Source organism: Eublepharis macularius, chromosome 4 (genome assembly GCF_028583425.1).
Source record: "Eublepharis macularius isolate TG4126 chromosome 4, MPM_Emac_v1.0, whole genome shotgun sequence".
NCBI classification, from domain to species: Eukaryota; Metazoa; Chordata; class Lepidosauria; order Squamata; family Eublepharidae; genus Eublepharis; species Eublepharis macularius.
The window spans coordinates 92,027,988-92,055,761 of record NC_072793.1 but is presented as its reverse complement, the minus strand read 5'-3'; the positions used below and the strand labels follow the sequence as shown (position 1 = coordinate 92,055,761).

Sequence of the window (27,774 nt, the reverse complement as noted above, 5' to 3'; positions counted from 1 at the left end):
TCAACTGAAAATGGTTTAATAATACAAAAAGTTCCTTTACAACCTTGAGCCCCCTAAATAGCAGCAGATAACAATATCACACTGTAAACCATGTACAGCTGACAGATTAACTCGAGAAGAAAACAGAGGAGTGATACAGACGAAATACACCAACAAGCAAGCATGGCAAAGCCTGATCCGGCAACCAGTGTGATACAAATGAAAACCAAGAAAATCTAAGTAGAAGAGGAGTCAGCTGTGATCTGACAAGGAAGTCTATGGTTTCTCCAGAAATGCATTTGTATTGTTAATCCCTAGAATAGTTAGAATACTGCAGACTGTTTGAGGTGAAAAGTAAATCTCCTTAGCAAGTTATCTTTTACTCTCTGATTAAGATGGATAGGTTGAAGATTTTACATATGCAGTAGTTCGTTTTCGTTTTTATATATACTGACAGGTTCATAATAGCTCTTTTCTCTTCTTTGGGAGGGGTAAGAGGAGGAAGATGCTATAAAGCACCTCATCACACATGCCTCAGCTGCCAAAGGTGACAGTAAATAGGAAACCCATGGCAGATGGGAATTGGCTAAGCATCCTCATCCACCCTCACCCACTTCCTATTCTTCTGTATAAAGGCTACATCTCTCCATGCTGCATGCAATAAACACAACAGAGATGGGTTTTTTAAAACTGCTGTGCTGAAGGAAAGCTAGACAGCAGTTCCCTCGAGTGGAGAGAAGCTGATACTGCAGCCCAAAATGTCCAAATGTTTCACTGGGGAGAGGGAAAGACGAAACATATATCCATTTTATGCAAAAGGGAAATCCTAACGAGAGGACCAGTCATGAGCCAGACAGGAAAGCATTCCCTTCTATCAACACAAATGCACAAACTCCAGCCTGATTCATGGCAGTATAAAAACCAAACACAACAACCATTTGGTAAGAGTTGCTTTATTGGGCACAGCAGGTCAACAGACACTCAGATGAACCAATCAGTCCTGTTAGCTGCAGAATCCAGGGGGACATGGCAGAATCTCATCCAAGAGAGAGAGAAGCACCAAGAATGGCAGCATGGACAAGCACCTCAGCACAAAAGCCCTTCCTTGCCATATGCCAGGGCATCATCACCTGCTGATCCAAAAAGAAGGGACCAAGGGACAGTTCAAAGGAAAAACATTGTGCTTGTTCAAGCTTAGACTCTGGCAATAGCTTAGGCAATAGGTCGTGTGTATGACTCCCCCCCCCCACCCACACACACAAGAGAGATGCATCAGAAAAGGTACCACACAGAAAAGGATTGCTTATTTCTCATGCTCCAATTAGTCACTCTTTCTGTCTCTCTTTCACACACACACACACACACACGCACACACACAATAAAGGGTCTTCATTTCTTGTTCAAATACAAAAATGAGCATTACCATCTGCTCAGAGCCTTTTTCATCTCTTTTTTACAGTGCCGCATTTCATTTTTTTCCCCAACATGGCTTTCACACAAATTTCTACTCTCTCTTGGTAGGGAAGTGTGGATGGCCTCATGCTCGGTTCCATCTGGGCACATTCCACCCATCTTGAATGTGCATAGTAGTATAATGAAGAGGGGGGAGCTCTAACCCAACAGGCAAGGCTGAGAGTTACTATGGCAAATGAGGTACAGCAGCACTGTGTCCTATAGAACCCCTTCTGGCTTGATCCCAGATCCAAAGAGAGGGCAAGCAGAGACCAATACTGTAATTACAGGATAAGCCAGTAGCATTCACTCTGTATTTGCACAAGGGAGCGCAATCTCCCTGACTTAGAACCCAGACAGAGAGTAGACCTGAGCTATGAGGGGAGAGGAGCCCAGAAAATTCAAGTAGAGATTGGCATACGGCCTGCTCCAGGCAGGATCATAATGGAAAGCCACGTGGGCCATGTCTCATTAATGGGATTTCAGTGGGCACCTATGCACCCCAGAGCTACCTCTATCTCCTTCGGCATCTACATGCCCTTGTCTGCAGGTGCCGCAGGCAGCCCAGTAGACCACAATGGAGGTGGAGAGGTCCCTGCCTAGAATAGCCTATATAAATACTATTTACAATGCCACTCACATCTTGTATGGTGTGTGTGCCACAACTAGGAAGAGAAAGCTATGGAAGGGCACCAGGTAGCCATTAACACTGGTAGCATTTGCTCCACACAAACACACACACACACACACACACACACACACACACACACACACACAGAGGCTTGATGGCAAAGCATCCCCCAGTGGTTGTGGCTGGGATCGTGGCTTCAGGCCTGTAGAGGGTGCCGTGAGTCTGTGGAAGACGGCACAGACCCCACTCTGGTGTCACCAGTTGGCTTTCACAGCATTGATGTCGCTCACTAGATTCTGTGCCAAACAGATACCAAAGATCTGAAAGAGAAAGTTGAGGATGAGGCATGTGAAAGGAGACATGTTCATGTTTTCCCTCACATGCACACATACTTGTAGAGGTTAGAGTGTTGGACTAGGATCTGAGAAACCCAGGTTCAAATCCCCACTCTGCCATGGAATCCCATGGGCAACCTTGGGCCTGTCACTCTCTCTCAGCCTAACCTACTGTGACCCCTTTACACACTGTCACTAACTAGAAACTTCTCTGCACAGGTTTATGGCATCACAGGCAGTTAAGGGCAGTTACAACACACCACCTGTCTAGCCTGAAATTTATCAGATAAAGAGCCCTGACCCAAATCCACACCAAGTACATTCGCTCCTCTTCCCAGAGGCTCCATCAGACAGGCAGCCAGCTCCCTCTAGTCATTACTCCTCACCCAGCTACAGCCGAGGGCTACTGGGGAAAGGGAACTCAGTGTTTACTTCCCCTATATACCGCCAGCATTTCATTAATCATGCACATCTGTCATGGCCAGAATGCTTTATGTTTCTGTGTGTGGTGCTTCTCCATAGCCAACAACTTCAAGTCAGCCAGGGTTAAAACAGAAACAGTAACTTTTATTTGCAAGATATATGTAACACTTAAGAGAATTATGCAAATACATAGATACATTCTTGTTAAGAGTTGAACTTAAAACCTCAAACTCTTATAATAGTGGGTGTTTACAATGTATGATAACAGATGTCCACAGCTAGCCTCCCTTCTGTTGGAATAGGCGACTCAGCCTGCCTTTGGACACTGGGGGGTGCTGCATGTCTCTTTGAATGTAATGTGTAAGTCTAGCAATCTGCCACTCTCTTGTCTAAGATGGGAACGCCTACTGACTCCTCCTCTCTTGCCTCTGTGCCTCTTGGGAGATTTCACACCTTCCCTCACGGTCATCCAAAGAGAAAAGATGTAACCCACCATGCTCCTTATGGAGCCCTTCTTTTTGTCCACAAACCCACTTCCAGCCTCGCTGCCTAGTTTCAGGCCGTGGCATTAGACTAGGGAATGTAACTCTTTAGATTAGGATCTTTCCCTTATTACCAGAAGATATTGCTATGGAAGAAATCTGCTACAATAAACTGTAAGTTCTATCTTTCTATGATTTTGTCTGAGGATTCATTAATGCACGTTTGTAAGGGTTTAAATGCTTCTGACTAAATTGCTCTGCTATGTTACTCTGCTAAATTACTAAACTAAACTAATATATAAATATATAATCCCAACACCTTCAGCATCCAAAAATCCTTCTCTCTCCCTCACTAACTAGTCCAATAGATTTCTTTATTATACTCTTGGATGGACTGTCACCTATACCTACCATGTCATACACTTCAGCAGCTGACTCCCAGCCCCAGCATTCCTCTGGCTCTCACTGGCTGTTCCCCAAGAAAGGCAGAGCTTGAACTAGTCCTGTCTGTCACACCCACCTTATAGAGTTACTGTTATGAGGATAAAATGCAGGAGATGAGAATAATGTAGTCTTCTTTGGGTCCCCATTGGGGACATAGCAGGGGCATAAGTGAAGTAAATCATCTGTTGATGAGTTTCTCTGTTACCACAGAGGGAGCGAAGGTGGAGCCTCTGCTAAGATTCTGACCAATTCTTCCATTTCAATAAAACATGTATTTTCCTTCCAGAGACAAAGGAAGCTGATTTATGGCAAGACAAGGGCAGAGTGGAGTGAGTTTGAATTGATGCTCCTTATGACTGTTTAGAAAATTTAAGAGAAAGATCTGATTATGGATTTCCAACATCTGATCTAGTTTTGTACCAGCCCTGTGCACTCAAAACCCTATTTTGTGGCTGAATACTTTTCCTGTCAGAGTGAGTGGACATAAAATGCAGACAACCTCCTCCTTCCCCCACACACACCACCACTGCCAATATATTTCAGTTTCTGCCTCCTGGAACTGCTCAGCTAGTGAAGCAGAAAAGCAAGGGCAACAACCCAGATGCCTGGTTACCTGTTTCCAATGCATCATCAAGCCAGAATGATGAAGTAAGGAGTCATGCGAGGACCAGAATGTCTCAAGAACTTCCACAACAATAACCAACTTTTCCCTTATTTCAGGAGGGCAAACGTTCCAGAAAAGGGTCATTGAGAGATTAGCCAGTGAAACTAACCTTGGAAATAATTTGTGCATGTGACAAACTGGGTACCAGGTTGATCCAAGCAATCTTTGTCTCACTTGGGATTCGTGCAAGACCAGCTCTAGCTGAAGGGGATGGAATTCCGTTGTCTTGTACACATTCCTACAATGAAAACTGACATTCTGCGCTCCACAGAAACATACCAGCATGGATGTTATTCTTGTGGAATAACTACCTGGAGCAGGGCAATGCCCACGAAGGTCCCAGCCACCACGATAAGGTTGTCCTGGAGCCACTTCTCAAACTGGACAGCACATCCCTTGGTATGGATGAAGGTCTGCTGCTCCAGCTCCTGCAAAGGGTGAGGACAAACCAGTGAGCAGCTCCGGAAACAGCAAGGGCTTTTCCCATTCCCTAGGAAAGAAGTACTTAGGAAATAAAATACTGTTAAACTAGACAGTTCCTCTGTATCCAATAGCCCCACAGCCCAAATACAATCGGTTCCACAGCAATTTGTCTCAAACGTGGACACCCATCTGAACTCACGGGCCCCAGTGCAAATCTGGGTGAAAGTGGCTTAGTTACCCCGTTACTTGACCTGTAACCTACTTAAAAACGCTAACAGTGCAATACTCTTCTAAACCCACAGCCTTCAATGGACTTAGAAGGATGAAACTCTGTGTAGGACTGCACTGCAACTGCACGCACCCACCCACCCCGCCTTGTCTCATGGCCACAGCCCAGGAAGCACATCCACCAGGCTCCTCCCACCACAGCCCCTTGGCTCTCACCAGTTTAAGGCGGACATCGTAGCCACACTGGGTGTTGAGAACATCCTCCTGGGGAAAGAACAAACTCAAAGGTGATCAAACCATCTTGGAAAACTCAGCAGTCATTTCCCTGGAAGTGATTCATAATTCCTCTCTCCAGCTTTTTGCTTGGCAATCCACATCCTCTCAAATTGCTCAGCTGACCCCTCTGGGCCCTTCACCTGTAGCAGTCCCAGGACATATACAGCTGTGCCAGTCCAACTCATGCACTCACGGCTATTTTGGTCCAGACTGGATCATAACCTAATTTGGTCTACTGCATATCCTAAGCCATGATCAGTGCTGCTCAACAGTGCCTCTAGTATGTCTAATTTCAGGCATGTCCTCCAAAGAAGCAGTTGCTGTCTGGTCTAGAGGACACATGAAGCCCACCTCATCCTGAGACTGGCATTTCCTGGGGTAAAGTGTGGGGCTTATTACTCATATTTCTTGTTTTAACTTCCGTTCAAAAGCAGTCTCACCGCAGGATCTTTGACACAGCAGGAAAAGGGTACTCCACAGCGCTCCCGGCTGGGATTGGAGTCAGTGCAGTTGAAGTAAATATTGAAGTTCCAATCATTCGGCCCATGAGCACCACAGCAAGACCACTACAGAGGGAAACACTGTTAGACTTGGATGAGTGTCTACCCGAAAAGTCACCTCCTCCAGCAGCACCAACACATACGCAAATGCACAGTACAGAACTGGGCCCAACTGGTGAACCCACTTCTCTGGAAGGACCCCTTGTAGGGAAAAGCATTACATGGGGCATGAAAGACAATGCATTGTCCCCATCATGTCTAACAAGTCCTGAAGTTTCATCATCAGCCACCAGGTGGCAGGATTGCCACTGATTTGGGTCATTCTCCCACAGAAAGTACCCAGAGGGAGCTACAACAGAGCTGGGATTACTGGAGTTAACAGCCAGGTGAAGGGTGCAGCTTGCATGCTAAAGCTGAATCTCTATACCGGGGCTTAGAGCAGTGTGCCTCCCATGAACCTATTCAGCAGTAGGGTTGCCTTGCCTTCCCACGTGTACAAGGGCAACAGATATTAGTACTGGGGAAGATGCTCTCTGTGGGGATAAAGAAGGGAGCAGCCATTTAAAAAACACTTTTTGGGATCAAACTTTGCTGTTTTTGGAATGCTAAGGATGTAGGACTGGAAAAGATCTTTAGGGATATCTTTGCAGTAAGCCACTCGCAACAAGCAAGTAACACTTAGGATTATAATTATGAGCCACTCCATCAATACATTTTGCACAGTACAAAATGACAGATTGCTGCCCCAAGCAGCTTACAATCCAAGGTTGTCAACAGAGAGAGGGGAAGGAGGTGAGAATGAGGAGACGAATACACATTCATTTCAATGCTTAAGCTTACTTTCAGGAGGGAAGGGGCTGTCCCCAAAGCCTTCATGGAAACTACGGGTTTGGGAGTGAGGTGGCCTCCTCATGCAGGGGCTCTGGAAGGTGTCTGAGGGAATCAGCTGAGGGAGCAGGGCATCTCTGGACCACTGAGGGCAGCGGAGCTGGAGAAGCACAGAATGCCAGCAGGAATGCCTTAAGACGCACCGAGACTGGCTTCTCAAGATGCCCTGTGACGTGCTGGGGCTTAATGAACTCAGAACGGGGGAAGGACACGGAGCTCTGGGCAGACTGCACAACTCACATATTCCTGAGCAAAGTCAATGAGGTTCTGCAGGTCAATGTCATCACGGTAGGCCTTGACATTGTTGTTGATAAAGAAGTTGAGTTGGTCTTTGATCCAGTCCTTGAAGATGAAGGCCAGGACACCAGCTGTCAGCTCCAGGAAAAATATAAGCCCCAAGAAAACCGAAAACTGAGAGGAAAGCAGACAGAGGGTGTCCAAGCAGTCTAGGTGTGTCCGTGAAAACCACTGACTCATTCTGCTGCAGGATAAGAATCCCTTTTACACTGAGTGGGCTTCCCTTCCACAGCTCATGGGAAGCTGCATGGCTGGAAAAGTCTGAAAGCCTCACAGGTATCAAACATGCGACTTGAACAGTCAACACGGATGCTGGCCACTGCTTCTGTGACTGTGAAGGGACACTGCCGCTACTACAGTGGAAGGAAATCAAGTATCACCCCTGTTTACTCCAAGTCCACTAGGAAACGTACAGGGGGAAAAAACAAACTGCAACAGCACCAGGAACAGAATATGAACATCCTGGACACAATCCTACTCTGCACATTCTACATCCCACTCCCCTCCCCTCCAAGAACACCGATGCCCTTTGTACTTCTTCCATTCTAAGCAATAAATCCCAATTACCACCCCTAGTTTGCCCTAATCCTGCCAGTACTGGCAAAGGAAAATCCACAGCCCTCCATGTGCAGGGGGCAGCTTCCCTTGAGGCTTCTGCTTTCGTTCCCTAGGCCTAAGGAGGCTGGGTCAGAAACATTCCTGTCTAAATATGTAGAGAGTGAGTTTTTTCTAAGGGCTCAAAACACTTCAAGTACTGTGCACTCCTTTAAAGTAAGCCAGCAGTAGTACACGTGAGGGAGTGAGACTGGAAAAGAGAACTACCTGTTTAAAGCCACAATGAGCTCACGGCTAAGCTGAGATTCAAAACAGGGACATCTACCTCATATCCACACCCTTCAGGAAGAAAGAGACTTACGAACTTAAGGAGGAAAGTATTCTCCCTCAAGGCCCCAATGCAGCCTGCGAAGCCCAACACGAACATCACCCCTCCGACCACAAGGAACAGCCAGACGGGGTCAAAGCCGCCCAGGTCTGTGATGGATGACAGATTGGAAAGCACACCCTGAGGAGAGGAGAGAGATGGGGGTGAGAAAGAGGGGCTGATCTCCACCTGGCAGCTAAAGACCAGGGTGGATAAAAATCAATGATTTTTTTTAAAAAATCAAAAAAATCAGATTTTTTTTATTTCAATCGGATTTTTTTTATTTAAATTGGATTTTTTTAAATAAAATGCTTTTTGAGGAAAATATATTACCATCCAAAGGTTATTCCATCATGAAATAAAGATTAGTTTTTAATTATGTAGAATAAGGCTGTATATGTTTAATTTTTGGGGTAAATAAATTCCATTAATCCATCCACAATGTCATGCTCTTCCAGAGGTTTTTGTAAGATTATTGGGCAGTTTCTCTGCCTACAAGATATTATCACAGATGCTTGGTTTTGCAGTTCTCAAAACTGAATTTGTGTCAGCTCAGCAGAGATCACATGCCTCTTCTTCACAGCAAAAATGTTATAACATGAACAGAGTTGAGAAAAAGACCTTAAAGACAATGCTGCAAATGTATCCAAGATGAGAAGAAATTTAGAAGAGCAGGAAGGGAATACAAAGCTAATAACATATGGTTGCAGTGCTCATTTGCTGCACCTCTTAGCCAAAGACTTAAGTGTTCCAGAAATAAAGACTAATGTTGTTGAAATTGCTAAATACTTCCGTAACAATCATTTTGCTGCAGCAGCTCTGAAAAGGATGGGTGGAACCAAGCTAACGCTCCCACAAGATGTTAGATGGAACTCTGTGGTGGCCTGTTTTGAGCAGTATATCAAGAACCGGCCTATTCTGATGACAGTTTGTGAACAATCTTCATCTACTTGCATATTAAAGTTATACCAGCAAGAATTAGTCTTTATGTAGAAAACTATGATTTAAATCAAGCCTTACTGACTAGTGATTTAAATCGTGATTTAAATCGTAAATTTATCCAACAATCACAAAGCTTCTGAAAGTGGTTCTCAAGCCAGCCAGCTCTAATGGCAGCTCCTGCCCTTTGCACCCTTCCCTTTCTCTTCTTTCCTTCCTTTCTAGTTTAAATCAGTTTGATTTAAATCAAATCCACCCTGCTAAAGACCCTTCCTGCAAAAGTCAAGCCTCACCCAGAGAAACAGACAACACTGGTGTGACCCAGGCCTGCTGCTCTGAGACTTTTTGTCACATCTCTACCCTTCCACAGCTTTCATCCTCTGCTTTCTATTGTGATCTGGGTTAGTTTCTGCTGCTTCATACATTTGTGAAATTTTATAGCTTTCACTTGATACGCTGGAATTTGATCACTGTGCCTTTAGATGTCTGCTGCTGTTAGTTATGGTTTTATGGATTTACTTAAGAAGATACATTGTTTTTACAGGATTTGTGTTTTATTTGTTTTGCTATCAGCTGCCCTAGGTTGCTCTTTTGGAGAAGGAGGGGCAGGATCACACATATGCTAGGCCAAAAAAAAGACCCTCCTCTTCTAATGTTATGTGATTATGCATGCAGAGTAATCACAATAGCTATCTGATAGAAAACTGCGGGTAATAGCAGCTGGAATCAGGAGAGGACAGCTAACCCTACCCTGATAGTGGGGTGGGAGGCTTTGCTGGGTATAGCAGACATCCACGCTTTCTATATCTCAAACTGAGAATGAAGCATGGGTTGGAGAGGGATCTTTTTCCAAGAAAGTACAGCACTACAGACACATACTGAATAAGAGTTATCTTAACAGTAAGCTCCCAGGCCTAAAAATCCTGCTGCTTACTGGGCTAGGAGCCATAATAGGGTTAGAATTTGATTATGACCTTGGGCGGCTTTAAAAGAGGATTAAGACAAATCCATAGGTAATGAGTCTAGCGATAGGCAAATGAAACCTCCACGTACTGAGACAGTATATCTCTGAATGCTGGGTGTCAAGAACAAACAACAGGGGGGACCTATCACCTTCATATCCTGCTTGCGAGCTCCCAGAGGCATCTTGCTAGCGACTCCTGTAAACAAAATATATGATGACAAGGTGAACTCTCGTCTAGTCCAGCCGTGCTGCTCTTATGTCTTCAAGGAAGCTGGTACTTCCCAAAGGCTACTGAATATGAGAAGGGAGCTCTGGCTCTCAAAAGCTTCCACTCTGAAAATCGTATTGGTCTCTAAGGTGCCAATGGACTCAAATCCTAGGAGACTACCTAGCAATCCCAATGCCCTCTCCCGCAGCATTGTATAGGAGTTTCCCCCATTAGGTATTATGACTCAGAACTTGTGACTGACAGGGACTTGGATATCTCTTTGTTCACAGGGCAACATTCTGCTGTGTTCTAGTGAATTACATGTGGTTGTAACCAATGTAAATTCCAGTTAGGATAATCTTCAGGGGATCGGAAAGAAAGACAACCCACACCCCAAACGCAGGCTGTCCGCATACATGCCTAATGAATAAAGGGCAGGGTGGTCCTCCTGTTGAACCAAACACAAGAGTCATGTAATCAAGGAGAAGTGACGTTGTGAATGGATAAAAGGATCCATAATCCAAGATCTCAAGATTCCAAACAGAAGCAAACATCACTGAACCGTAACACTTTCATATAGGGCTGGCTCACACGTAATTGTTCATAGATTGATTTCACAAGAGTTGATGTTCTGCAGCTGACCCAGTTGAAAAGTGCAGGCGCACCGGCAATGCAAAGTCACATGGAAGTTTTGCCTGTAGCTGTAGATCTCTGGTGGATGGCTCATTTGCATATGCATGTCATCTCTTGATGATGCAAGTTAGCAATTTCCATGCACGCTCACTGCATTGCTGATACAGAATCCAGGTTTGGAAAAAGGATATGCTGGCAACCAATCCAAAAGACATTTCACTTGGAAACCGGCTCCCCTGATCGGCGGGTTTCAGACCATTACGTGTATGTATTTTTTGTCATCTGCTATTTTCTTATACGCCTCAACACCTTCCACCCCAATCTGATTTTAAAACCTGGTGTTTCTAAGGAATGGTGATCTCAGATGCACTAGTGGGTAGCACAGGGATGCACTAGAAAAGGACTCAGCAGTCTGTCTATTTTTGTTGCCCCTCCCCCCCACACAGTCAAAGGCTGTTTGTCATTATACAGGATGTTTTTGCATTCAGACATATAATAACCAAACAAACATCAATTTTTGCGCACCATTTCTGGGGGGAGCAGCAAATCTGCCTATGACTTTTGAGTGCCAGAGTGCACATTACAAGTGCCGACCAGAACATTCCCCTTGAGATGCTCAAGGCACTGGCAACACTCACCTTTTCTGCCCAGGCCCACAGACCAATGGCCAGGAAGGCAGCCCCCAGCAACTGCAAAAGAGGAGAGACCATAGTTATGCAAGGTGCAACAAGCAGAAGCCATGTGTGGCGTGATGCCCTGCTCGTGCTCTAAAAGCATTCTCCATGCAATAACTCCACCAGCATTTCCCTCCCAAAGACTTCTGCCAGGCACTGCAACTATGACGATATATATGTTGATCAGTCTCAGTAACATCCTCCATCAAGGTACCTTCTTCACAGACTCAGATACGATCTATCCTCTTTAAAGGATATACTTGAGTTTATTTGTATTTGTATCTATGAGAAGCTGAAAGCCTGGAGATAGAGCTAACAAGAAGATAGCATCATACCTTGAATTAAGACCTACAACACTTCCTGATTCTGCAACCCTCCATCTCATAGATTCAGAGCATCATACAAAATGGCCATATTTGCACACTCATACATACACAGGCTGAGTTCAGATGCAACATGAAATTACAGCTTATTTTAACTGTGGTTAGATAGTTTGTGTAACCATGGTTCTGCTTGTAGATGACCACTCAAATCTTGGCTTGCCTCAATAAGTGCCAGTTTCATCATTTTTGCTCTGACCAGGTGTCTCTTTAGCCAGAGAGTGTGCAAGGGCAGTGCCAGGGAACAAGTCAGGATGGCAGCATTCCTATGTCATACAAAGCCACAGTCAAGACTATATTTAATAAATCAATTTCAAGCCTTGATTTTAAGAGCATGGGTTGACAGACACTAACTAACCCTGCATTCAGACAACACTAACCGTAGTTAGTTTAATTAAACCTAAGCTTTGCTTTATGTCTCCCACACAGAGATACTCTCTTTTTGCCTGTATCACATATCCATGCTTTTAGTATTGAATTCAGTTTGTTTTCAGTTCTTGTCACAGTGAAGAAGACATAGTGAGACAGGAAAAAGGGAAGTGTACAGAGGCAGAGGCCATTGCTGACAGACTGGGGGTCAAGCCAGGTCAGGCGCTAAGAGTTCCATGACTGGAACTCCCAGCATTTTTTTTAATGCAGCCATCAGGCACATGGGTGCCTGATTTTGTCCTTACTTTACTTCTGTACTTGTCAAGGAAATGGCTTGGTGCAGTCCTGATCAGCATCCGGCTCATGTGTGCGTGCCTAATAACTGCTTAAAAACTTTAGGATGGAAGGACATCCACCTGCAAAGTGCAACTTTCTTGCCTCCTCTCTCCCACTGAAGCTCAAAATGCCTCCTAAAATTCTACTCCTTAGGTATGTGGCAGAAAAAATATTCATGTATTCTTTCAAAAATTGTATCCCATTTCACCTCTAAATCCAGAGGCCATCTTTAAAAATTACCAGTTAAAAAACATCAGAGAAGTAAACTACAAGCATTTTTAAAAATCCAGAACAGCAAGCAGTACAAGCCAACAGGAAGCCAAAATATAAAGCTTCTCTTAATATTATAAATCATTTCAATCAAAATCCAAGATAAATAGAAAGAACACCTGGACACCTAAAAATAGTCAAGGTAAGCAACTGTGGGGAAGAGTGCTATCTAGTCTTCCTAGGATATTCTGAAACTTTAACTGGAAAATATTTACTATAGTAGAACCCAGAATGTACAACTCTACAAAGGGCTGGTTCCAGGTTCTTTAGGGAGGGGCTGTCAGAGAGTGCCTAGGGGCACTCTGCTTGCACTTCTCTTCATGCCAACCCAGCTGCATGCCTCCCCCCCCCCCAGCCTGTGTTCTACCGCCTGCTCAGAAGCCCTCCCACCATCCATGCTCACAGCTCCCTGCACTGCCCATAGCCCCTTTTCTTGACAGCACAGGGTGATGTGTACAGCTGAGAGTGCTGCCTCCTTGGCTACCAGAAGTGCTGCCAGTGGCATTCCAGGAATCAAAGTCAGACCTTCCTGCAGTACTGCCAGTACTCGCAGAATCACCTTCCCTGGTGACAGGAACAAACGCACACCTCCTCTTTCTCTGATCAAGCTTACAAAGCCATTTCCTCCCCTTCTGACTGCAAGATATAGAAGACTGAGTTTCCACAGTTTTCTAACCCTATCAGCGCAACACCCCCCAACCATGGGCCCTGTCCAGCCAGCCAACACAGGGAAACAGAAGGCTGGAGACGGAGAGCCTGGAGCAACTAGAAGCCTGGCACAGGGTAGACAATGGTCACTCTGTTCCCACTATCGGAGTGGGATGTTCCAAAAACAGCAGCAGCCATCATCAGAGCTCTGAGTTGCTGAAATGATCCAACATATTTGTGAGGATACCAACTCCATCAAAGATGACACAATGCAATACTGCTAGCAAACAGACTCTGCAGTTTTGCTGGAAGGTGCCTCACCCCCAGCCCTGGGCTGTCATATTTTTATCCTGCCCTTTCTCCAAGAAGCTTAAGGAAGTTTACATACTTTCCCCTCCCCCACATTATCTGCACAACAGGCCTGTGAGGTAGATAAGGCTGAGAAAGAGTGACTGGCCCAAGGTTACCCAATAAGCTTCATGGGGGAACAGAGATTTGAATTCAGATTTCCCTGGTGCTATTCCAGCACTCTAACCACTTTAACATTCTGACATATCAAGGTGATTTTACCAGATCAACTAATTTTGCCTGGGAGTAATAAATGCCAGCTCGTAGCCACCACCTCAGGATACATGCAGGCATAATATTTATTTATTTTCATTTGTATCCCATCTTTCTCCCCAGTGGGGACCCAAAGAAGCTTACATGTTCCCCTCTCCTCCTATTAATTCTCACAACAATCCTGTGAGGTGGATTAGGCTGAGGGTGTGTGACTGGCCCAAGTCACCCAGCAAGCTTCCATGGCAGAGTGGGGATTTGACCCAGGGTCTCTTAGGTTCTAATTGAACACTCTATCCACTATACCATGATAGCTCTTTAATATGCACAACCCACAACTCATAAGGCAAAACATCCTCTGTACTAGTTATTTAAATTTAATTTATTAGATTTATATTCTGCCCTCCCCACACCAGCAGGCTCAGGGTGGATTACAATTTACATACATTTACAATACTCAGCGGCATAATAAAATGCACTATATGCATACACAAGGCACCTCCCTTTCACCTTCACCAGAGCATTTACATTGGAGCTCAACAGATGGGAGGATGTCGCTAGTGGGGAGGGCACAGACCATGCTCGACTGGATGGGGGGATTCCGCCTAGCATCAGCCATATGCCTGGTGGAACAGCTCTGTCTTACAGGCCCAGCGAAAAGACAATAAATCCTGCCGGACCCTGGATTTGGGCCAGGGACCTTCTGTTGGGCCGGGGACCTTCAGCAGATGTTTGCCATTAGAGCGAAGAGTCCTCTGAGGCTCATATGGGGAGAGGTGGTCCCACAGATACGCTGGTCTCTGTCCGCATAGAGCTTTATAGGTTAATACCAGAACCTTGAACCTGATTCGGTCCTCTACTGGTAACCAGTGCAGCTGACGCAATACCAGCGTTATGTGCTCACACCTTGACGTTCAAGTGATGACCCGCGCTGCTGCATTCTGTACCAGCTGTAACTGCCGGATGAGGTTCAGGGGATGCCCAGCGTAGAGTACGTTACAGTAGTCAAGCCTAGAGGTGACTATTGCCTGGATCACTGTAGCCAAGTCTCAGGATGAAAGATAAGGGGCAAGCTGCCTGGTCTGTCAAAGATAGGGAAAAAAAAGACCTAGCAACTGCAGTGACCTGGGCCTCCATAGTCAAGGAGGCATCCAGAATCACCCCCAGGCTCCTAATTCTCGGGGCCAGTGTAAGCGCTGCCCCATCGAGCAGAGGAACCTGAGGACCCAAATCTATGTTTCTGCGACTCAAATACAGGATCTCCGTCTTCGCAGGGTTTAGTTTCAGTCGACTTTGCCTCAACCATCCAGCCACAGCTTCAAAAGCATGCTCCAGGACATCCGGGGCTGATCCAGGCCGGCCATCCATCAAGAGATATAGCTGGGTGTCATCCGCATATTGGTGACACCCAGGCCTGAAACTTCGCACCAACTGGGCAAGGGGCCCATGTAGATGTTAAACAGTAATGGGGAGAGTATCGCCGCATATTAGTGGCCTTCGGGATGATAACTAGGGGTGTACAGCTCGACTGCTTCTGTTGGGCTAAGTTGCAACAGTGTCCCTTGTTTCAGTTTGGTTTGGGTAGAATAGATGTGATTCTCTAATGTGGTGACAGGCCCCTTCCTTCACTTTGATTCTAGGGGGGATTCCATTCCTGTGCTTCAGTTTGGTTCTATTGGATTTTCTCTAGGATGAACTCAGTCTGCATTTGGAAGTGTGTCTTAGCCACGGCAGCCTTGCCCCAGTGTTTTTCTGCAACTTTGCAGCTTTGACTTTTTTCTCACAGGAAACAATGGAGTGGCTGCTCAGAGGCTCATAGAAATGGGCCATGGAGCTCACTCTTTATGAAACTTGGGGGGGTCTTTAGGACAGTCAGGAGTGGTTCCTTCCAAATTTGGTGAAGTTTGGTTAAAAATGATGCTTCCCCCCCACCCCAAGATAGATTTTCCCATAGAAAACAATGGCCAAATTTTACTGAATTTTCAAGAAATATGTATTGTCGAAGGCTTTCACGGCCGGAGAACGATGGTTGTTGGGGGTTTTCCGGGCTGTATTGCCGTGGTCTTGGCATTGTAGTTCCTGACGTTTCGCCAGCAGCTGTGGCTGGCATCTTCAGAGGTGTAGCACCAAAAGGTCTTTTGGTGCTACACCTCTGAAGATGCCAGCCACAGCTGCTGGCGAAACGTCAGGAACTACAATGCCAAGACCACGGCAATACAGCCCGGAAAACCCCCAACAACCATTTCAAGAAATAGTTGGACTGAATTAGAGAATCAATTCAGAATTCAGGCAATTCCATTTTTCCCCTCAGATTAGGTTAAAAAAAATCAGATTTACTGATTTATTTATTTTTTTTGGTGCACACCCCTATTTTGAACTTACCATGAGTTTCTTCTATTATCTGTAAGCAACTACTATTGTGCCATTCTAACACTGTAACAAATCTTGCTGAAAGCTAGGTGGGAAGAAAATAATTTTTTTCCTAAGAGATTGTCATGATAAATAAGAAAAGCCTTCCCTACAGGAAAAAATAAATGTGTTGGAAGCAACATGTACTTCAATATCAGCAGCAGCATCACCATAACATTCGATTTACATATTGCCCTTCAGGAGAACTTGATGTCCACTCAGAGCAGTTTACAAAGTACACTATTATTATCTCCACAACAATCACCTTGGGAGGTGGGTGGGGCTGAGAGAGCTCCAGAGAGCTGCGACTGACACAAGGTCACCCAGCTGGCTTCAAGTGGAGGAGTGGGGATTGAGGAATCAAACCCCGTTCTCCAGACTGTTCTTAACCACTACACCAAAGTGGCTAATTCTTAACCTGACGAAATCTGAAGCTACTTGCATCTGGAGACAGGAGCTGTGAATGGACAAGACAGATCTTTCTACAAACCTGAGAAAAGCCATATAGGTTGCAGAAAAATCTGAAATCTTAAATTAAAAAAAAAACCTGGAGGTTACCCCCTCCCCCACCCCCACCCCCACCCCACACACATAACAGAAGCAGTGCCTGTAGCTTTAAGAAGCAAATACCCTTAGTGGCCATTGCTGGGCAACCTCAACAGTATTGCTGCCAGCCTTCAAGTCTTGTTTTTTATCAGGAAAAGGCAGAGGGAGGGGTCAGGGCCATTTTGGCCTTTGAGGGAGAATGTATCAGGGCCAGGCCTGGCAGCAATCATGGCATAATTTGCTATCATGTGACTTGCATGGCTCACCCAGGCCTGGCTACTTGCTATTGTTCAACAGCAGGCACCCCACAAAAGCCAGTTTAGTGTAGTTGTTACAGCACAGGACCTGGGAGACCCAGGTTCTAATCCTCGCTCTGCCTTGGAAGCTCACTGGGTGACTTTGGGCAAGCCACACATTCTCAGCATAACCTATCTGACCAGGTTGTTGTGAGGATAAAATGGAGGAATGTAGAATTATTCAGGCTGCTTTGTGGAAATATAGGTGAGGTATAAATGAAATAAATAAATAAATAATAAATATAGCTGAAGATAGGGATGCAAATAAAAAATAAGTTGGTGGGTGGCTGGGAAGGAGAGAAGGAAGCAAGAAAAGATGAGAATATGGTGGTTGCCAGGCAAGGGAGAGCATAAATAGTGTGGAGAAAGGAATACAGGGAAAAAATGGGGACCCAGTTACTGTGGGTTCTCAACCATGCAACTTGGTTTGGCAGCTGCTGATGCTGCACAACTGGGCCCTAGTTTTCCTGTGCAGAGGCTGCAAGGAAGGAGGGGATGCTGAAGACAGATAACGGTTGGTTATGGGTGGGAAGGAAAGAAAGAAGCAGGAAAAGAAACCATTGGGGCTACGAGAGGAAAGAAAGAAACGGTGGTGGAGGGGGAAATGAGATGCCCTCCACAAGTCTTTGTGGATCACACACCTGTAATTTTATACATCTCTACCATGTCCCTATTTAATCACCTTTTAACTATGCTAAAAATACTCATTGGTTTAGCCTTGCCTCGTGAAGAAGATGCTTAACCTCTAAATCACCTTTCTGCACCTTTTCCATTATATCCTTTTTGAGGTGGGACAGCCAGAACTACACAGAGTGGCTATGTCATAGATAAACGTATGGTTATGTTTTATTCTCAGATAATCCATAGACTAGAATGGGCAGTTCTCACCACTGCCACATGCCGAGTCAATGTTCTCAATGAACTATGAACCATAATGCCAAGATCTCTTTCCTGATTACTGAGTACTAGTTCAGACTTCCTCAATGCATATGTGAAGTCAAGATTCAGACCCCAGTGTGCATCATTTCACACCCTAGGTTGGGCATCAGACTGGTCAAAAAAGATTTGGCCATCTAGCCTGTCTAATATTAATCAAATATTGTCAAATAATACTCATATGTTTTATGGCACCACACAACACTTTAATCAAAGCTGGACAATTTCTGGGCACCTCTTCACCCAGACCACAAAATATTACCTCTTAATATTAGGATCATAGCTACAGGGTGCCATGTGTGGGCAAAATCTAAGCCTGAATGCCCTTTCAAGAACCATGTCAACGCCACTCAAAGTTCTTCTTGCGCTGTTGAGATGCTCAGATGCTTCTTCTATTGCCCTGCAACAGCGCAGGCAGAACTGGACAGGCTCCTGGTAGGAACTTTCAGTGGAGGGGGGGGGGGGGGAAGAGGAGAGGAAAGCAGGGCAAATGCTTTCATTGGATTAGTCATAGAGCCAAGCTACAAGTGACAAATTACACTTGCCTGGCAAGTGAACAGACACGTGTGTATTCCTCCCTGTTCACTTGCCATTCACTTGCTCTCCACTTGATCAAGTGGAGCGCAAGTGAATGGCAAGTGAACAGGGAGGAATACACACGAGTCCGTTCACTTACCAGGCAAGTGAAGCTCGTCACTTGTAGCTTGGCTCATGGATTAAAAGGATGTTCACCCTCATAGACTGGTAACAGGTCAAAGAACAGAAAACAAAACCTTTTTCTGAAGACCAACCAAAATATCAAAATGTAGTGTGCAAGCTTTTATGTTCTCCAGAACTATTCATCAGGTTGGATGTTCTGGAGAATTCAAAAGATTGCACACTACGTTGTCATATTTTGGCTGGTTTTAATAAAAAGCATTGTTAGATAACTTTTGTTTCTGGATTTTTCTACGGATCAACATGGCTAACAACAGGAAAAGCAGAGGGGAGGTAGAAATAAACCTCTCTCACAATGTAGGGAAGTAAACATAGAGCCCCCTCAAGATTCAGAATCAGGACTAGAAGTATTTAATTTGTTCATAAATTATCTGGAGTTAGGGTACGCACTGAAATGGCCAAGTTTGCAAGTGGGTCCAAATTATTTCAGGATGAGGAAAACCTAAGTGGACTGCAAGGATCTTTGAAGGATCCTTCCAAATGAGTGAACAGACAACAGTATGGCAAATGAGGTTGTACTATAACATATTTTACTGTGATAGGAAGTCAAATGACATATGTGACCAGTTATCAAATATACATATAAAGAACTTAAATGTGAAATTTCCAGTCTCCTAATAAAAATATGCAATATCACAAAAATCCATCATTTTATTGCATCATTAGAAAGTAGCTAACATAATGCCAATTTTTAAAAATAAATCCAGGAGATGACAGGTCAGTCAGCCTAGCATCTGTTCCAGATAAATCAGCAAAAAGCATTAATAAAATAAGAGAAGAATAGAGAGAGAGGAACATAGTTTGCTGAGGAAGAATTAGCAGGGATTTTGCAAATAAATGCCCCACCTCACCAATACTTTTGGAGTTCTTTGAAACTGTTACACTTTTGGTTAAGAGTGTCTCTGAACGGATATATTATTATTGGACTTCACAAAAATATCTCACAAATTGCCCTCACTGAATTCTGTGTAAGTAAGTGCAAAGTGATGCATATTGGGGGGGAAAATTCTAACTTTATAGAGTGATGGGGTTTGAAATTGTGGTGATAGATCGGTGGTGATTGAGGTCATGGTAGATGGTTCAATGAAAATGCTGACTTAGTATGCAGCAAGATTAAAAGGCAAATGACTGAAAATAAATCAGTCAGTATTATAGTGTCCTTGTTTAGATCCATAGTACAGCTACAATGTACAGTTTTGGCTGCCCTATCTCAAAAACAATATTGTAGCACCAGAAAAGTGCAGAAAAAGTCAATTCAAAATTATCAAATGAACAGCTTCACTACAAGAAAAAGTTAAAGAGTTTAAGACTTTTCAGTTCAGAAGGAAGATGACCTGGGGAAGAAGTGGATGACAGAGGTTGATAAAATAGTCTGGAGAAATTGAAGAAATATGTTTTCCCTTATGTTTCCCAAAATATTAGAAATTGTGGTATCCAAAGAAACTGATAAGCAGTGGATTCAGCAGAAACAAAAAGAAGTACTTTTTCATACTGTGAATTAACTTGTGGACCTAGCTGCCATGATACCTTCTGGCAGTCACTAGCTTAGATCATTTTAAAAGGGGATTGCATACATTCATTGAGGAAAAGTCCATCACTATCTATCAGCCGCAATGGCCGAATGGGACCTCCATGTTTGGTGGCAGTATACCTCTGAATGCCAGTTGCTGGGGGCCGCAGCAGGGCCAATGCTATGGACCTTCTGAGGAATCTTGTTGGTCACCATGAAGAACTGGATACTGCACTAGATAGACCACTGATCTGATCCAGCAAATGTGCCCATTCTGACATACATAGCAACACTATACTGTTAGCAGTCAGACCCCTCCTCACGCTAAGAGGGCACTTTATTGATGGAATATCATAAACCCCCTTCTTCATATTCCATAAGCACAAGGCACTGCCTACCCAAAGGCAGAATGGATGCCAACCAGACAGGAGCCTGGAAAATTACCAGGAGGTGAGTCAGAGTGGCTGGCTGACCCCTCCACGCCCTGGAGATGCGTAACTTAGAACAATGAGGCTCCCAGGAAGCTCCTGACTCATCCCATCAACACCCAACCTGGCTTCCCCTCACCTATCCACTCTAATCAAAGCTATTCAGCGAACTTGGTAGTTTTTCCCACCTGGTGCTAAAAGGGTCGTCAGGCACTTTTCATAGCTATAGTCCATCTTTAGAAGCCTCTCCCAACTCCATTATCCACCTCAAGACTCCCATTGTTTTGGGAGTAAAGTCATTAGCTTGTCCCAAGGAGCATTTCACCCTATAACTGGGCTCCCCAGCCATGTACTGTGTGTGTGTGTGTGTGTTCTGGATCTGTCCACACGCTCCCAAATTTGTTTGGGCCTCTTCTCTTCCTGAAACATTGGTCATTTTGCTGCCTCCATGGACCTCTGCTCTTCGAGACTGGTAACTATTGCCCCCTCTGAAACTGCTTTCTCCTCAATTCCTCCTTGATTTTCTTAGTTATCCTTGTATGTGTGCTGTGTAGTTTTCTATAATTTGCCCTTTATTTCTCTTTAAAATAAAAAAACCTTTCCTGTTGAACAGCTGCCTGATTTATTAGAACGTTCTCTAAGGGAATAATTCCTGGAAACATTGGTGGAGATTCCTCTTGCTTCCTTAATGCTCTTGCTTGCCTCCTTAATGCTAATTCCCCCAACCAGTTAAGGAAACTTTGTATTTGAGTAACAATACCAACACATCCGTCAGTGCCTTTCCTCTAGCATAAAAGGATAGCTGTAGCCCTCAGGTTTTTGAAATGCCCACTGGATTTATGCTCTCATTTAGCACTAAGTACTCCAGCTCTCCCATCATAGGTTCGAAGCTTCTAGTAGTGGTATATAACCTCACCAGGCACCTTTTGAATGTGATTTTTCCTTTGACCCTTAAGCAGTTATGACTTCCTTCTATGAGGCCATTGCTATATCCCCATTTCAATAAGCTGGAACATTTATACGGCTGTCCATTAAAGATATCAGACTGAACAAGATGTTGCCTTGCCATAATGAGCCTTTGCCCTGAAGTTAGTTAAAGCTGCTCTGCAATCTTTAGACATTATTTATTTGTTTATTTATAGTCCACCTTTCTCACTGGGAGTCAAGGAAGATTACACAGTGTAAGTCAATATGATCAAATGCAGGTACACCTAACAAACAATACAATGGGGTATAGGATTGCAGAAATTTGAAAACAAGCATACAACTGAATACAAATATGAAACGCTGCAGAAACAAAACATAAGTAATTTGACATGAACATACTGAATGCCATAGAAACTCTCAGCAGAAGCACATCTACCAAAACAGATAATACCCTGTGGTACCCAGGTCATGTCCCTTTACCTAGATATCTGTCTGATCCATTTCTTATAGGACAGACCTATTTCCAGAGTTAAAATCCCTCCTAAATTATTCAGTTTTGTATGGTTTGTAGAAAGTCAACAGAGTAGGAGCTTTCCTGAACTCTTCAGACAGACCAGTCTATAAGGCAGGAGCCACCAGAGAGAATGGCAGCTGTTGAGCTTGCCCATTTGCAGGGTGGTACCTACAGAAGAACCTGTTCAGATGAGTAAAACTGCCTTAGTGGGGCACAGGGAGAGAGGTGATCCCACAGATGTGAGAGCCCAAGGCCATGAAGGGCTCTGTATGTGATAGCCAAAACTTTTGAACTAAGTCTGGTAACTGATGGGTAGCCAATGGAGTGACTACAGAATGGAAGAAATATGCATGCTCCGCTTAGCTCCTGGTAATAATTGAGCTGTGGCATTCTGTACCAGCTGGAGTCTCTGAATTGACTTTGAGGGGAGACTTATATAGAGTGCATTACAGTAGTTTAATCTCAATGTTACCAAGGCATGAATCCAAGTGGCCAGATCAGCTGTGTCAAGGTAGAGGGCCATCTTCCATGCTAGTCTGAACAAACCATACTAGAAGTATGGTTCCAGAGCAGCTGAAGTGCAATCTGTCCTTTTTTGTATTTGTTTGTCATGGCCCCAAATGTTCACCAGTGTTTTATCAAATCTAAACCACTCCTCCAGAAACCACTGTCTCATCTGTAACCCCTAGGCTGGCCCTCCATATGGGACAGGCAGCATTTCCTAAAATACCTTGGCAGTCCTGAATTTCCACATTCTACCTACTCAAGTGGGATATTCCTATCAGTTTACTAAAGAGAGCACAGAATGGAGGCTGTTGGCACCTTAAAGACTAACAGGATTATTAAGTTTTCAAAGGCTAGATCCACCTGATCATCTTACCTACATTCTATGTAACAATCTATTTTTTACAACTTATTGACATTATTTATAATCTTACTTTCTTGCTATAATTCAAGGTAGATTACAAAACATAAAAACAATGCAATAAAAACAGTTTAAGACACACTACAAATCATGCAATAAGACTGGATTACAAAATTAGAAAACATCACAAATTTAAAAAATAGGATAAGGCATGACATACTACAAGCAATGGAAAAAATGAATTTACAGAACTTGGAAAATAATAAAGTAAAAAAGGTAACATATAGAAAAATAGTGTAATAAACTACAATCCTAAACCCTTCATAAAAGCACCCTCCTGAACAATTCCATTTCAATACAGCCATGTTTCCTTCATGTGCAACCTCACATTTTCCAACATTGCTGTTGTTAATGTGCACCATAACCATGGACTCTTTCCTGCACTACCTACCAACCTAACTATATAGTGTGTAATGACCACAAACTATGTACCAGACAGAAAAGACACCATGGGAGTCACAACCCATCTCTCTACGTTCTGCCGTCAAATCACCCAGTACTAAAAGCCTTCTATCCCTTGAAGGAGCGTACTTGGCATATTGGTTCATCATTTGAAATGGGTCCCTTCTGAAGGACTGTCTCTCTCCTCCTCAGAATGATACCCTCCTGCACTAAGACACTCGTTCTCCATGACATGAGATGAACTATTAGCCCGAGGGCAGGATGCTTCCAGCACATCCCTGAAATTCTCAGCTATATGCTTCTTGCCTTTGCCAAGTCAGCTACGTTGGCCTCAAGGGAACAAAGTTGTTCCCAAACCACCAAGAGCCTGCAGTCACCTGAGACTCACTGGGTAATGCTAGTTGCTTGCATCATGCGTGTCTCTATGATTATGAACCATAGGGCAAAATGGAGTGTCTAGTACTGGAAAAGCATTATAGAAATTAAAGGAGAAAGGAAACATAGCTCTGTGATAGTATGCATGATTTGCATTGGCATTTTTTAAAAACCTAAGGGTCCAGGGCTGGGAAAGACCTCTGCTCAACCCTTGAAGACCCCATGCGTGTCATCCTACTGGGCCAGATGACACAACCCAGTATAAGACATATCCCTATGTTCATAAACCCAAGGTCTTTTCACATGGAGCTTTTTTCACGGTTTCGGTACTAGCCCACAGTGGTTTTTCTTTGAGCTTCCTCATGTCCTTGTCTTCCATTTGTTGTCAAACTGTGTTTTCCTCATCATTTCCGTGCTTTCTCAAACCACCTTTGATCTGATTTGAGAAAGCACAGAGAAGCCACAGAAGGTCACAACTGGAAAACGAGAATGTGAGAAAGCTTGAAGAAAAACTGTGGGATAGCATCCAAACTACAGGAAATTTTTCATGTGAAAAGACCTCCTAGACATGGCAAAACTTTAGGTAGGGTCCAAGATTAACAAAGCACCCAGGAAATCTCAAGGGCACACATTCAAACCACAGCAGTATATCTCTATATAACCCATTTCTGGATTGCTCTGCCAGGTGGCCTGCCAGTTCCTCTGTTTCATCAAAATATAGATGCCTCACCCTATTCTTTAGCAAGCTGAGTCAAGTCCTAGGGCTTACACAAGCTCTACACTGCTCCAGATGTTCTTATCGGAAGGAACACCTCCTTCCAGCATGTGCCAAGATCAGCTAAGGAGGCTCAGTTGTGAGCGTCCCACCATCTGAGATACTGTGGGTGGGATACAAAATTTAATTCTTCCAGATATGGAAGTCCCAGCCCCAGGAAGTTCACCTATCATCCTTCTTAGAAAGCAGGTCAAGATATGTTTATTTCAGAGAGTGTTTATGTGGTGTCTGTGGATATTTTAACACGAGCTATTGGTTTCCACTTTTGCCACATGCAATATTTTATACATGTGATTGTTAACTTCATAATTCTTTTATGGAACTTGCTTATTGGCATTTTGTTGCTTAATTTTTATTGTAGTGTCCTTCATAAACATCAACATTCACTGTACAGGGAACAGCTAAGCCCATCATGATAAGCAATATGGTAAGTAGCATCATTTAAATCCCAGTTTCCCTGGTGACAGAAGACTTACATGATAATGCAGTATTATTATTCTGACATGCAGATGTGATCAGCACAATCATGGCTACTCTAGACAAGTCTGAGTCCCTCAGGCCCACTTCAAACATGACAGCCAGTGTGGCATAAGAGTTAGTGTACTGGACTTGGATCTGGGAGACCCATGTTCAAATCCCCACACTGCCATGGAGGCTTACTGGGTGACCTTGGGCCAGTCATGCACATTCAGCCTAACCTACTTCACAGGGTTGCTGTGAAGATAAAATGAAGATGAGAACAATTCAAGATTGGGAAGAAAGATGGAGTAGAAATGCAGTAAATAAATAAAACTCCTATACCAAACACACTATTGTGGAAGACTCAACATGTAATGCAGCCTCTGCAAAGGCACATACAACTCTCTACCTAGTGATACACTTTTATTCTGCCTTTCCCCAAAGACCTTAGGGCAACATACACAGTTCTCCTTCCTATTTTGTCCTCACAATAACCCTGTGATGTAAAGTAGACTTAGAGAGAATGGGATTAACCCAGTGAACTTCGTGGCCAAGTGAGGATTTGAATCCAGATCGCCCAATCCCAGTCTACTAACCATAATTGTGCCCTAGATGTATATGCAATGCACACATAAATGGGACTGGAAGCCACAGTCAACTGTGATCATGTACAAAATCTGCACATTGCATTGTTTGAAGGAGTGCTTTCTGTGTAAGAATCTTATCACACATGAAGTGGCTCCGAGTTTGGAAGTAGGTGTTTCTTTTAAGAAATAAAAAAAATCACCTTGTTCAGAGGCCCTAGAAATGCATTTGGATTGGGGGCAACTTCCCCAGTAAAACAAAATACGCATAACAAGATACCTGTAGCATAAGCAGAACTAACCTCACAGCACCAGATTATATTCCATCAGAGTATTTGTCCACTTGATGCTGTGATGAGCTTGAGACAGAGCAATTATCAAAAGCTATAGCAGGTTCAATGTCTTGAAAAGTTATGTGACGGCCACTGGCAAAAGCCACAAACAAACTTTGGGAGCCTCAGCCCAGTGTTAGTAAACCACAAGCTCATAAAACCATAAAACAGGAAAAGGAATGCCTCTCCTCACACCCCAACTTCCTTTGCCAGGAAACATAAAGAGAGAAGAGCAGAGGGTGGGTATTTTTGAACACCTTTGTGCTTATTTTCAAAAGGCTTTGTTGTGTGTCTCCAAACACATGTCAGCACCTGCTGCTGTGCACATACAGTGCCCCAGGAATTAAAATTTGGTTTTGCTGTCCCGAGACCACTCCATAGTGTCAGCCATCCTAGAGAGAAGTTTTGGAATTCACCCCTTCCCTAATACACACAAACTGAGAACAAGGCAAGGTTTTGAGATTTGGGTGAAGGATAACAATCACACACACACACAAACCCCCAGCAAGAAACAACCAAGGGAACTAACGCAAATATCACACACACACCCTCCAAAGGCCACATAAGTGGGTGGTCTAGAAATGTGGTTTACAGCAACAATCACGGAGGGCTGCACCAAAACTAAGCAGTTAACACGAAAGAACTTCTGTGCGTGCCCCTCCAAAGCGGCCGGTCTGTTGACTGTGCATGTGCAGAATGTCTTTGAACATTCCAAGCCGGAGAAGAATTTCGCCAGAGAAGTAGACCGCATTTTGTGGTGCAGCAGAGCCCCGGGAGCCGGGCAAACTCCGCACCGAACCAAAGAATGGGAACTGTGGCACACAGCTTTGGTACAAGGGGCTCGAAAACTGCCGGAACTGCCCCTAAGCTTGCAGGAAGCCTCTCCCCCACGTCAAGCCCTCGCAGGTGCCGCGCAGCCCTCCGCAGGGCCAACCGCCAGCCACTGCCACCTGAAAGCCTCCTTCCTCAGGAAACGTATTCCCTCCTCCCCAGCCCTGGCGCAAGGGCCTGGGGCTGAGGGCGAACGGGCCCGTCTGTTCCCCGCGACCCCGGCCGGGCCCAGTCACCTGCGGCGGACTGGATGGGAAGAAAAGATCCGGCCCGTCCACCCCCGCCCCCCCTTCTGCACCCTAGCCAGAAAAGAGCGATGCAAGCGCGCACTCCCTCTCCCCACCCTGCGCCCAGGCGGGCCGCGGCGCCCTCGTTTGCTCACCCACCCAGAAGAGCACATTGGAGGCGAAGAGAAGGTACTTGGCGCAGCAGCTGACTTGGGGCCCTTGGAAGTGCTGGGCTTTGCCTGGCATGGCGGGCACGGGCCTGGGCGCTGCCCGGCCGGCTCACAGCCCCATGCCGCCCGCCAGCCGCCAGCCCAGCAGCGCCACCGCCGCTCCGCCTGTTTGGCCCGCCCCCTAGAGGGAAAGGGTGGCAGTTGCAGCCCACCCAGCCAGAAACCGCTACGGGCTGAAACTGTCGCTGATGCACACGTGCGCCGGACAGGCAGTCCTGGAAAAGTGCACTCTCGTCTCGAGCCCTGTTATATAGCACATTTCAAATGTTTCGAAATCTTTATGCGAGTTTTCTGATTAACGTGACAGGATTCAAACGCAGCTGCCGAATGTATAGGGTAAGAATAAAAAAAATGCTCCTGAGCAGGGCAAGAGTGCACTTTCTTCACCACTAAGCAATCCTAAGAGTATCTCCCCACCCAGCAGGAGA

The 27,774-nt window shown here is 44.7% G+C and overlaps 1 protein-coding gene across 3 annotated transcripts; it reads right to left on the bottom strand.

Moving 5' to 3' along the window:
- TSPAN17 (tetraspanin 17) lies at positions 1-27,436 on the bottom strand. Of its 3 annotated transcripts, none has more exons than XM_054977365.1 (9): positions 27,272-27,436; positions 11,327-11,377; positions 9,997-10,043; positions 7,939-8,085; positions 6,966-7,136; positions 5,778-5,903; positions 5,278-5,325; positions 4,722-4,838; positions 1-2,382 (listed from the first exon to the last, which is right to left on the bottom strand). In XM_054977365.1, the coding sequence occupies exons 1-9, from the start codon at positions 27,360-27,362 to the stop codon at positions 2,317-2,319; spliced, it is 864 nt and encodes a 287-aa protein (XP_054833340.1). In that variant the 5' UTR covers positions 27,363-27,436; the 3' UTR covers positions 1-2,316. The 3 variants fall into 3 exon arrangements, with proteins under 3 accessions (XP_054833340.1, XP_054833339.1, XP_054833341.1); XM_054977364.1 differs by lacking the exon at positions 9,997-10,043 and adding an exon at positions 4,520-4,648 and having other exon boundaries at positions 27,276-27,436; XM_054977366.1 differs by lacking the exon at positions 9,997-10,043 and having other exon boundaries at positions 27,276-27,436.
- Between the last annotated feature and the right edge of the window lie 338 nt (positions 27,437-27,774).

What these genes read in the sequence shown, in the direction of transcription:
- TSPAN17 (XM_054977364.1), bottom strand. Translation starts at nt 27,362, where the DNA reads ATGCCAGGCAAAGCCCAGCACTTCCAAGGGCCCCAAGTCAGCTGCTGC. An exon ending in TGGGCATTGCCCTGCTCCAG is followed by an intron (nt 4,649 to 4,721) that starts GTAGTTATTCCA and finishes TTTTCATTGTAG; the next exon opens with GAATGTGTACAAGACAACGG. An exon ending in ATGCACAAATTATTTCCAAG is followed by an intron (nt 2,383 to 4,519) that starts GTTAGTTTCACT and finishes TTTCTCTTTCAG; the next exon opens with ATCTTTGGTATCTGTTTGGC.